Source organism: Canis lupus, chromosome 14 (genome assembly GCF_003254725.2).
Source record: "Canis lupus dingo isolate Sandy chromosome 14, ASM325472v2, whole genome shotgun sequence".
NCBI lineage: Eukaryota > Metazoa > Chordata > Mammalia > Carnivora > Canidae > Canis > Canis lupus.
This window is the reverse complement of record NC_064256.1, coordinates 44,171,101-44,183,849: the sequence shown is the minus strand read 5'-3', so window position 1 is coordinate 44,183,849 and position 12,749 is coordinate 44,171,101. Positions and strand designations below refer to the sequence as shown.

At 39.1% G+C, this 12,749-nt stretch overlaps 1 protein-coding gene across 11 annotated transcripts in view; it reads left to right on the top strand.

The window, feature by feature from the left end:
- The window catches only part of PDE1C (phosphodiesterase 1C), a 490,416-nt gene that overhangs the window by 431,022 nt on the left and 46,645 nt on the right, over nucleotides 1-12,749 (top strand). For all 11 annotated transcript variants that reach the window (XM_025464556.3, XM_025464559.3, XM_025464561.3 and 8 more), the window contains 2 exons: nucleotides 1,888-2,118; nucleotides 8,683-8,760. In XM_025464556.3, the coding sequence (XP_025320341.1) occupies nucleotides 1,888-2,118; nucleotides 8,683-8,760 (309 nt within the window). The remainder of the gene's footprint in view (nucleotides 1-1,887; nucleotides 2,119-8,682; nucleotides 8,761-12,749) is intronic.

Below are 12,749 nucleotides of genomic sequence, written 5' to 3'. Positions count from 1 at the left end.
TCTCCCTCCAGAATATGATTTAATGTGAATAGGGTGAGGCCAGGGCATTGAGTTGGATGGATTGGATAGATGATCAATGAAAAGATTAATGAAAACTTCATAGTATATTAAAGAGGACATTTGAGCCAGGCAAGTGTAGGGGCAGGAAAAGCAAAATGAAGCCAGAGATCACAGACATCCACAAAATACAATGCCGTAAAACCCTATGAACATGTGAACTGGATCAGATTTGGGCTTTGTGCTCTTAAGCAGTTAAAACAAGGGGAAACATAACCACTCGAGTGCCTATTAGATTAAAAACAAACTTGTTGTCTATGAAGGCTAGCTTTTTCAGGAATAAGACTAACCAAGGAAAATGAAGAGGACCCTTGATAATGAGGTGTAGGATGTTTTTAACATATCTAGAGAAAAAATGCAATAATGCTTTTTATAATGGATGCCACAATCTGGAAGGCCTTTTGAATCAGTTGGATGCTAAGCAGAGCGAGTCTCTCCCCTAAGGGAGGATTGGCTTCTGTTAGGTGTGTGTTATTTCCTACAGCCCAGCACCACTTCATTGCCTCCAAGGCCCTGCAAGGTCTCAACTCTGCATGTCCTTGGTTGTTTGACCACATCATCTGTCACCAAACTCTTCTAAATCTATGTTAGCCATACTGACTAACTTAGTATCTCTTGAACATACCAAGCTCATTCCTACCTCATGGCCTTGACATTTTTTATTTCCTTTGCCTGGAATGTGATTTTCCCTGATTATTTCATGGCCAGCAATTCATCATTAAGAATTTGTCAAATAGCATTTTATTTACCTCCTGATCTAATGCCACCTCCTTCTCTTATACTGATCCTGTTCCATCATATTACTTTGCTTTGCCTTTTTGGCAAAGTCCTTTTTACCACCTGAAATTATCTTAGTGACTTGCTTACTTAATTATGATCTTTTCTGTTCCATTAAATCTTGCTTGCTGCTATAATCCCAGCGCCTAAAATGGTGCTTGACACTGTCACTTCTCAATAGAAATTAGATGAATGAATGAAACAATGTTGTCATGAATGCTTGACCGTATGCAACTACCCTATGTTTTTGATGAAACACAGAGCCAGACCGTTTCACAGTAAACAGAATTGGAAACGAGGCTGACATTCTCTCATTAAAGGGGAAGACTAGGGTATCTGCCCAAACTAAAGACTACCTCTAAAAAAACAGCAACAACAACAACAAAAAGACTACCTCTAATCTTGTGGACAGTTCGAAGACCATGCTTTTTGTAAGGCTTGATTATCCTCTTCCTACTTTTAAATTCATAAACACTGGCCTGAAACTGTGTTATTCTAGTGGCAATTATTTTTCCTGTCTTTCTGTTTTGTTATCAATTGTCTATGTTTAAACTCCAGATCCTAAGCAGATATCCATGAAACTCCAATTTCTACTGGGGTCATGGAAGGATTTTGTAATGTTCCAGAGCCTTGATTCACATTTGTAAAATAGAGCTAAAATGAAAGTAGCTACTGCCTAAGGCTGTTTTGGGAATGAAAAGAAGTAGTCCTTGAAAAGCACTTAGTGTAATACCTGACATAGAGGACACACTCAAGAGAAGTTATTGATGATAAACATTGAAAATGCCAATTGTTATATCGGTTTATTAATTATTATGATCCTTATTACTTTCTCCCTGCTCCTTTTTCTCACCCACTATTTTCAGAAATGACATCACCATGAACCTATATTATTGGTTTCCTGAATATACACACTAACCTGACTTGAATTAACCAAAAATAGATCCCAAACACTCAGTGCAAATACTTGTTTTTGTTTGAAGAGGCAATTCTCCTAATAGCGTGACCTCCTTTCATCTTTTCTGTGTCTTTCCTGACTTGCCATGGATACAGAGGAGAAGGCCAAGAAGGAGGCGGAAGAAAAAGCTCGCCTGGCTGCAGAGGAGAAGCAAAAGGAAATGGAAGCCAAAAGCCAGGCTGAAGAGGGTGCGGCTGGCAAAACCGAAAAAAAGACATCTGGAGAAGCTAAGAATCAAGTTAACGGAACACGCACAAACAAAAGTGACAACCCTCGTGGAAAGAATTCCAAATCTGAGAAGTCCTCAGGAGAAAAACAACAGAATGGTGAGTACAGTTTCACTGGTGGAACTCTTTCATTGGGATATCAATGACATAATGAACGAAAACTGGCAAATAACGGCACCTATGTGGTTGGCTCTCTGAGCCAGGTGTGTCTGGTCTTCCCAGCTGCTGCTGATCACACCTCACTGGGCCCTGGGTCCCATGAGGATCCCATCAGATGAAGCCAGAGACTGGCTTAGGCCATTCCCTCTGGGGAGACTTGGAGCTTCTAAGCTTTTCCCAACCGTTCTGGAGACTCTGGCCAGTGCCTGCCTAGCCATTGAGGAAGTAACTCATAACAATCTCAGCATTTTCCTGAGTGCTCACTGCCAGATGGGTGGCTGGAAAGTCCATCTGATGTGGGTACTATCCCTCTAGCAGGCAGGGCTGGGGCTCAGGTCTATCTAGGGTCTATTCCAGTAGAATGTGTCTGTATGTCTGTAGGTGAAAAAGTATATACATTATGGTGACCACCCTATCCCATTTGCTTGGTACTGGGGAATTTCCTGGCATCCAGAGTTTTAGATTTTAAAGCCAAAAAGTACCAGGCAAACCAGGTTGATCTGGTCACCACCTTGTGCCTTGTGCTTGGCACTGAGTATTTAAAAATGGAAAGGCCGGGACACCTGGGTGGCTCAGTGTTGAGCGTCTGTCTTTGGCTCAGGTCATGATCCCCGGGTCCTGGGATTGAGTCCCACATCAGGTTCCCTGCCCCCCCTGCAGGGAACCTGATTCTCCCTCTGCCTATGTCTCTGCCCCTCTCTCTGTCTCTCATGAATAAGTAAAATATTTAAAAAAAAAAAAAGAAAAAAAGAAATGCAAAAGCCACAGGAAGTCCACAATCTCAGAGAGAACATAGACAGCCTTGGAAATAATTCTGAGCAAATTAAAGTCATGGCATGGCAGCTAAAATGATCAAGGATCATGTAAAAAAAAAGGACATTAGCTTTGTTGCTCTGGGGCTCCTGGAATGGAGAAATGTCAAAGAAAGCTTCAGGAGGTGGTGGTGCCTGAACTGTGTTTTAAATACTGAACTTTGCCAGTCAGATGAGGGACAGGGCCTTCTTCACCAGAGGAAACGAGATGAGCTAAGGCAAAAGGGCATGGGATTGGCCACCTTGTTTAGGGAAGAGCAGGAAGGCCATAGTCTCTGGAGCCTTCAAGGGCCAAGTTGGGGCAAGGTAGTTTTGCAGTTCGACAGACCTGGATCCAAGTCACAGCTGTGCCTTTCACTTCCTGGTGGCCTTGGCCAGGTTCCTTAACTTTCTAGTGGCTCCGTAAAATGTGTATAATAATTCCTGTTCACAGCAGGGCCACTGTGAGCCTCCAGTAATGAGAATGATAGCAGAAACAATGACAACGGTAGAATAACTAGCATCTATTGACTATACACCAGATGCTGCTCTAAGTCCTCTCTTTACAGGTTTGTTCTCTTATCCACCTGGTAGGCCACGCTGTAGCTGTTATGTATGCTTCCCAGCCTGAGTGAATGAGGAACATGTAGAAGGTGCTTAGCACAACACTCTCCAATTATTTTTACAATGAACATACAGAACATATAGAATCCAGAAACAATATTTTAATACATATGATAATATTAAGAGCTCCTATCATGTTCCAAGGGCTTTGCATAAATTCCCTCATGTGACCCCATGAGCACCCTAGGAAATTGAGAAGGCCTTCTTCCACCCTGTGCTGCACCTCAACAGCCTGGTTCTGGAGACTGCTCCTAACTGGTTTGCTTTGCATTCAGGTGCATCATTGTCCAGAAAATATGTTCAGTTTTATAAGAATTATGATATACCTATTGCTGTTACAGGGCAGTGCAGAAGATCCCTTCTCATCCCCCTCCCGAGTTCAGAACCTCCTGAGCTCTCTCAGAGAGAGATACAGTATCAGAAAGTCTGTGATCAAAATATAGCTCTACTGCAACTGGAGTTGGATTGGAAAATGGGACTCAGTCTGCTGAGCACATAGGCTACTTCATCCATCAGCCTTGAACTGAGCTTAGCCAACCAGACACTGGCAGAGCAGGCAGGCCTAGGAACTGCCACCTCTATCCCAACCCTGGCGGGCTGCTCGTGGAGTGACAGAAAAGGTGTGTCTTGTGGAAAACACATCTCAAAGGGGTTTGGGAATCAGAGAATTGGGTGGCTGAGCTGAAGCTATGCATTCTCAAACTCCTCCTTCTAGATGAGTATCTCCTTCTCAGAGAAGGAGTATTGAAGGGCTCCTGAGAGGGGCAAGATGTGGTTTCTTCCCTAGTTTTTTTTTTCTTTTAGAAAAGTGGGTTAAAATGTCTTCCTTTAACAAAAGTATTACCAATAACATTTATTGAATGCATAATATGTGCCAGATGTTGTACATGAGATTTTTACCTACACTAAGTCATGTAAAAAATGCTAACAGCTCTGTGAGGTAGATATATCATTCCCATTTTGCAGATGAGGAAACAGAGATTCAGGTTAAATCACTTGCTTAAGGTCCAGCAACCACTAAGTAGAGATTTCAAGTCAAATTTAGGTCCAAGTCCAAATTCTGTATTTCATAATCAGCATATCCCTACTGTTTGCAAGTTTTGGCATTATTGGAGAGACTAGGAAATCAGAAGAATATTGAGGCTCAGCTGAGGTCCACAATAAGTTTATAATCTATTGCAGGGTTTGGCGCACTTTTTCTGTAAAGGGCAAGATAGTAAATATTGTAGATTTGGGGAGCCATGCAATCTCTGTTGCAACTGCTGAACAGTTATGTTTTAGTATAAAAGCAGCCACAGATAATTTATAAACAAAGGAGCATGGCTGTATTCCAATACAACTTTATGAAAATTCAAGTGTGAATTCTATATAATTTCAACTGTCATTAAATATTCTCCTTTTTCAACTATTTAATAATATAAAAACTATTCTTAGTTTGTAGGCCATATAATATCAGGCAATGGGGCCATGTGACCAACCCCTGGTCTGCTGAGGGAGAGAAACCAATGAACAAAAAACATGCCAATCATAGAGAAAGTTATGAATTCTATGCAATGAGTATAAACAAATACCCAGAGAGGGTAGAGGTGGCAGTAATCTATTTTGAAGACCATTAGAGAGAGACCCTGAAAGAGACAAATAGGAGACCAAATTTTCAACCAGGCTGGGTTGATTTCACAACTGTGTTTATTTCCCAAAGTAATCAACAGTCTACCATTTCCCTTAAAAATTAAGTATTAAATGAGACATGGGAAAAGAAGTCAATTTTGAGCAATAATAAGAAAACCTAATGGTGGTTCGGGACTGTGTTACAGCAGTCTAATTAAAATGATTTATAACTGTGCAGAAAGGCTCTTTTGTTTCCTCTGTTTATTGAATAACAGCTCAGATCAGCCATTACTCCATATACAACCCATGGGAAATTACCTAATGGATTCTGTTCAAGGAACATCATCAAACAAATATGTGTCACTTTCCCATAATCCTTCTTTGTGGTCACCCAAGATACTTCCGGGATAGAACCAGAGAACATTGGTTAAGTGGAGTTCTAAAGGTGTTCTCATCAGCATATATGAGATCCCTTAAGCTTTGGTTTCCAACAAGGTACTTCCTTTCTCAACCTCCCCAACCCTGACTGAGGAAAAGGCAGGTTGCCACAGGCTGCTGCCTAGAATCCAGCAAATTGAACCCCCCTATGACTTCTGGAAGACATCCTGATCTTGATGCAGCTGTACATAAAGCTCCAGTCCATGGAAACCTTGAAGGTGTAAAGTATTATGCATTAGGATGTGAAGGCTCATTTAGGAAAGAAAGATTTTTTTTCTACAGAGAATTAGTTTGACGATAGGGCTCAAAATCCTTGAATCCATCTCTGGCATCCTTAAAACAAGAGCCAATATTTGAACTGTTCATGGGACCTCCAAAGGAATTCTCCCTTTGGCCATTGGTGGTGGTAAAGGGTGATGACCATGCCCTTCACTTGAATTCCTCCTGCTTACACCCTGCCTAGAGTTGACCCCCTTTTACCTCAGTCCCTTCAGCCAGTTCATCCTATTTCAGAATTAAGAGTAAGAGGAAACTTGGAGAATTTATTGACTCTTAGCTTAGGATTTATCAAATTCCATTGAAAATACTTACTATGTTGAATATATTACAACCCCAAATGGTCTTGAATTATGCTTAGATAACCATTTCTTTATAAATATGTAGGCCTAAGGCATTTAGAAATGGCAGCAATAAACAAAAATTGAAAACTTAAGCTTCATAGGAAAGTTGCAAGATACAGTGGTTGAAAGCTTAGCTTCTAGACTCAAAGCCATCTGTGTATATTGTGGTAGATTACTTTTTCCAAGCCTTAGGTTCCATAGCCATAAAATGGAGATGGTAATATGAGTTTCATGTCCATTCTTCACAAGTCTGCTTAAACAAAATCACTTTATGGAAAGATCAGTTGGCCATATATGCAAAAACTGTCAGATGAATTGCTTAAACCAGGTCTGCAGAGGCCAACAGGAGCATTTCTGCTGCTGGAAGGAGAAATACATGCAAGGTTATAGGCAGAGATGGGGCCAGGATGGTTTGTGAACCATTGGCAGCCAGCAGCCAGTGCACTGCACTCAACACAGCAGGATTGACCAGTGTGTGACACAGTGGCTGTAGTGAAGTCAAGGGAAAACCCACACTTGGAAAACATCATTTGATGAGTTTGTTATTCTGCAAATTGATAATTTAGTGAATTAAACTGTGATGAATTTGTCTACTTGCAATAACAGTACTTTCATAATGGGGTTGTTGAAATAATTTAGTGAAATGCTGCACACAAAGCATTTATCACATTGCCTGGCACAAAGAAAGCAAAAAAAAGATAGGACCTCTATCTTTTCTTTAAAAAAAAAAAAGATAGTCCTCCCTGGTTGCAATTATTCTTAGGGTCTTCTTGTTTTAAGAAGTACTGGTATTTTAGTTGTAATGTTGTGTATTCTGGGTTTTATGCAGGCTAAAAACAAAGATGCTATTAGTAAGATTGTAAGAAGAATTTCCAAAACTTGAGAATAGGGCTGGGGGAAGGGATGCCATGTCCTTTCAATGTCACAGTGACATTACTGGTGGACAAACGTGGCCAGGGATTATTTAATTCTCTTAGACAAGGGTCAGCAAGCTTTCTCTGTGTTAGCCCAGCCATTAACTACTCCTAGTTTTGTGTGTCTCCATTGCAACTATGTGGCACCTACCACTGCAGCATGAAAGCAGCCACAGACAATATGTAAACAAATGGACATGATATTCCCAAAGATCTCTATTTCCAGATTGGCCCATGAGCTACATTTTGATGACTTCTGCTTTATTTTTTTTAATGTTTTATTTATTTATTCATGAGAGACACACAGAGAGAGAGGCAGAGACACAGCCAGAGGGAGAAGCAGGCTCCCTGCAGGGAGCCCGTCCTGGGACTCAATCCTGTGTCTCCAGGATCACACCCTGGGCTGAAGGTAGTGCTAAACCGCTGAGCCACCTGGGTTGCCCAGTGACTTCTGCTTTAGAACATGACTGTGTTTAACCTTGTCATTTACCTTGACTCAAGCCTAGGTACTGTAAAGTTACATGCTAACTTAGAGATTTTTGACTGTTAGAAGAGATTCCCCCCACTCATAAGTTATTATTTTTATTGCCCTGTAGGACATGACCAGTTTTGTTTCTAACACATCAATCTTATTTTAACAGTTTTCTACCTATAAATACCCATTTCCTTAAATGCCCTTAACACCATCTCTCTGATTCCTTTGTGAATGAATTAAGTTTTTGACATGTGTTTATTCTACATTTGTTTGCATAGTGTTTTTTTTTTTAAGATTTTATTTATTTATTCATGAGAGACACACACACATAGAGAGAGAGAGAGGCAGAGACATAGGCAGAGGGAGAAGCAGGCTCCATGCAGGGAGCCTGATATGGGACTCGATCCTCGGACTCGATCCCAGAACTCCAGGATCACGCCTTGGGCCAAAGGCAGACCCTAAACCGCTGGGCCACCCAGTGATCCCCCTGCATAGTGTTTTTTTAACATTTACAAATCATATTTTGACAAGCTCATTACTTAGAATACCATTTATAACTCTGTTTTAGAGTTCAGTTGTCATTGTATGATGTGCCAGATATCACATTCACTAACTTAAATACATTTGTCCTTTTATTATGTCTATAAAGTAGCTATTATCATCCCCATTTTGCAGATGAGGAAATTGAGGCATATAGAGGTTAAGTAGCTATTAGCTGGGATAACTTACATTTGACCTAAGTTTTCCACACTCCACAACTCAGTAATAAAGCTGAATTGCCTTTCTTGGAAAATAAACATTATTGGCTTAAGTGTAATGTTGCTTAACAGGAACTTTGTTTTAATTTCTAGATCATAATCTAGCTTTTAAGACCTAATATATGGATTAAAAAGATATTTACATTCAGACAAGTACCCCCTTCATGACTAAAATTATGGATTTTTTTCATCTTTTTACCTTGACAAGTTTAAGACTAGTTATAACTTCCCTTTTAACTATATACATATACTGTTTGTCATGTTTATTACTTTCAGGTGACTTGAAAGATGGTAAAAATAAGACAGACAGGAAGGATCAATCTAATGTCGGAAGTGATTCAAAGAAAACAGATGGTAAGAACATAATTCCCATTATATTTTTCCATAAAATGTGCAATTTAATGCAGGTTTGTTAGAATTACACCTAGAATTGAAATCATGGTTGTTAATATATTCTTGTATTATACCCTGAAAAAACCCTTCACTACATTTAAGAAGTACTCAATCCCTATTTCAATAATTTACAGATTATCATTGTATCTCTTCCCCTCCACCATTCTTTCTCCATCACAAATGCATTCTACACTCTGTCTTTACCACTTGGCATTTTTTCATTTTAACTTTAAAGTTGACTCTAGACTTACTGGTTGGAATGAGATGGAATACAAGTCTTTGATTGTGAGTTGTGTAGCATAAATGGGAAATGTTCTATGTTTTCAATTTTCACATTTTCTCTTTTAATGAGGAATTATTACTTTTGATAAGATGAGAGATCTGTCCAGTGTTATCACTATGTTGGAAGGCCCACATATTGGAAAACAGACATATTTGTATAATGCAGTTTGGTCAGCAAGTCTCAAAGGCAAGCTTTGGATGGCAAACCCCACCAAATACCCAAGGTAGAATGAACCTACCTTGTGATGTGCTCCATGAACATTGCTCTTACTTTTCACAAAGCATCTTACTCTTTCTAAAACCTGAAAGTTTAGATTTTATTCTCTTTCAGACTTTGTACTATCCTACTGAGAAAACTGCTCCCGCCTTTTATATAAATCTCCTGGTTCAGTTGTAACTTGGGCTTATGCATAGCAACTCCTTCATATGTGTACATGATAAACTGAAAACGCAAGTTTCTAGGTAATGGTTTGTTCAAAAGTCCCAGACTCTCTTTGAGTTATGCCTCCCTGGAGACATTGTGGATGCTAAGCTGTTCTTTGATAGTTTGGTTTAAATGTCATTGAAGAACAAATACTGTGTATTCAGTTCGAAGAGTAAGAAAAAATTTGAACACAACTCCACCTATTAAAAAGGAAGCAGCCCTTCTAGCTTTCATCTTCAAGCCACTATGACAGGTTTTCTTTACTCATGTGTGAAATCGGTTCTTAAGCCTTTTCTTTTAAGCTCATTCAAGGTGTCTTATCACATAATATCTAGGAAACATCCATATGCAGTTTTGCGCCAAATTGTTTATGTAAGTGAAATCCATGTACCTAATAAAAATACCTTCCTCAAATGATTGTGACTAAGACATGAATTACATGGGAGACAAAACAGAATTCAAAATGGTAGTCATCCTAGCTAGACTCTGCTGTAGGGTAAGATTTGTTGCCAGATATCATTAAACCAAGTCAAGGTAATGCAAGCCAGAAAATGTACAGTATAAATGTAATGTATAAACCCAGCACCTGAACACCTGGCCCATCCTGAATTCAGTGGCCTATCTAAATTCCTACAGCATAAAAGCGCAGAATAAACTGAGTCCCAAATCTTTAACATGGGATCTTGTTGCATATTGTGCTACAAATATCTATTATGATATTATATGGGCATTGTGAATTAGATTTTATTACCTTCATGAAGCCCTTTTATTTTACCTGAGCCCTTATAATTTAATTGTCCCCAAGTATTTAAAATAATTAAGCAACTTTTTTATAAAAGGGCTGTATGGGAGAGGGTAAATAGGTATTATGTTCTATTGGACAAATAAATGTAAAGCTTGATTGTTTAATGAACAGGATTCTTGATTCCATAGGGTGGTGAACAGGGTACAGTAATAAGAAAAATTCTTTTTCCCTCCATAACTCTAACTTTCCACTGCTTTAAATGGGTCTGGTATATTCATAATACTAGCAAGTTTATACACAAAGTTGGACATGAACAACCTTGTATTTTAATTTCATAGATGGGCTAATATGATATCAGTTATTCTTACTGCTTTGATATCATAAGGACATAGGTCATTGGGCTTTAGTTACTTGTGCTATCTTAGCCAAAAATCTTTACTAGGATGAAAGCTATTCTTGGTGGCATGAAGTAGAAAAGATTTCAGTCAGTCTCATTTATCTCTTCAATTTTGGTCATCGAAACTCTAGGAAAAATTTTAAATGATACATGAATAGTGGGTACATTTATTTTTAAAAGCTGTCTAGTAACAACCACATACATTTTGTTATTTCTTTTTAATAGATCCTATTACATTTGATAACTAGAGGAAGCCAATTTAACTATTTTTCATGCCTCTCCCCCTGGGAACCAGTGGTGACCAGCTCTGTCTAATTTTTGAGAGGAAATATCCAAGCACAGTTCAGTGCCCAGTATGACCAAACCCACTATGGTTGGAAATTGCAACATTGTATGCATTCAGAAAGAAGCTTGATGGAAACTGGACCGCAGTTGGTTATTCCCAAACCCCAGGGAGCTGAGGCACTCACAGAGGGAAGGAGTGTGTGCTGAAAGCATAAATTACATCCTGGCATAGTGAACACATTGCAGTTGTACATTATCTCTGTCAGGCTACTGAGGTTCTCCTTAGTATCCTGTAGCACTAATTTTCAAACTGACTTTAAAGAATGAATGTCCTTCGAAACTACCTTGTTTACTCTTAGGGAGAAATGTACTAACATAAAAAGACTGGGCCTCTGAGCCAAGATTCTCTTAGGGCCTAAACTTTTACAGTGTCACTGGGAGACTTGTGGGGTGTCAGTGAATGAGTTCTTTTTCAGTGTGATTTTAGCCATTTTTGAAACAGCATAGCCTCTTGGACCTGCCAAAATTTTTAAGAATTGCTCGGAAATATGAATTTGCCCTTAACTTTATTTGACTACATTAACAGAGATATAAGAGATAGCCACCATTTTGTGTCTCTTAAAAGATTGATTATAATTAGGCCCTACAGGGTTGTTTGCCAAGCTCCAGAGGAGTTCAGCAGGAATTTCTCCTTCACTGAATGTTCTGGGAATTGGAATATTTAAAGATGTTCATGAAATTTAAAGTCAGCAATATAAAGTGAAAAGGGTAGACAAAAGACTATTTATGGACCTCTGCTTCTGCCAAAGAGGACTAATAAGAATTAGATTCACCCTTTCACCTGAAACAATAATAATCATAATAAAAGACAACTTATGTGGAAAAATAGTCTTCAAGATACTGGACATTAAGAAATGAAAGACACTGTGTCTCTACCTCTGTGTGTGTGTGTGTGTGTGTGTGTGTGTGTGTGTGTCTCATGAATAAATAAAAATATTAAAAAAAAAGAAATGAAATGAAAGACAGTGATCTTCAAGAAACAGGAAACAAATGAAATAAGCACTATGATTGCTTCAGTGTAGTCCCTTGAGAGGGTTTCCAGGCAGCATATGAGGGAGAACCCAGGCAGACCTGATGGACTTCTTGAGTTGAAGAAGTGAATAAAGATCCAGGGAGAGCTGCGGTGGTGGCTGAAGTTAACAAGATAAAGTACCAGAGAAGAGAGATCTGTAGAGATATAGAAGTCCAGAGATCTAAAGAGTATCCACTCATCAGAGTACTGATTGACCATGCAGATAGGAAACTGCCTGAGATCAGGCAAGAAAGAATGGTTCAGGAAAGAACCATTCAAGAAGATTAGAAGGAATGGTCCTAATGTTCACACTTCATATAAGGCAAGAAAAGTGCCAATTCCAACTAGCTGGATTGAAGACCTCATCATTTAAAGAGAATCGTGTAGAATCCACCCGATTGTCTTATTTTATTAATGGGGGAGTAGGTAGCTGTAGGCTAAATATTGCTTTGGTCTTATCTAATAAACCTTGAAAGCAAGACATAAAAGGATCAGAGTGTTTCCAAATAACTTAACTCTACTCTAGACTAAAGTTCATAGGCATATATAGGAATACAAAAATATCCAGTACCCAACAAGGTAAAGTTCATAATATCCAATAGTTGACAAAAAATTATTGGACATGCAAAGAAGCAAGAAAATACTACCTGTAATGAGAGGGAAGGAGGGATGGAGGGAGGGAGGGAGGGAGAGAGAGAGAGAGAGAGAGAGAGAGAGAGAGAAACAATGGAAGCCAATCCAGAAC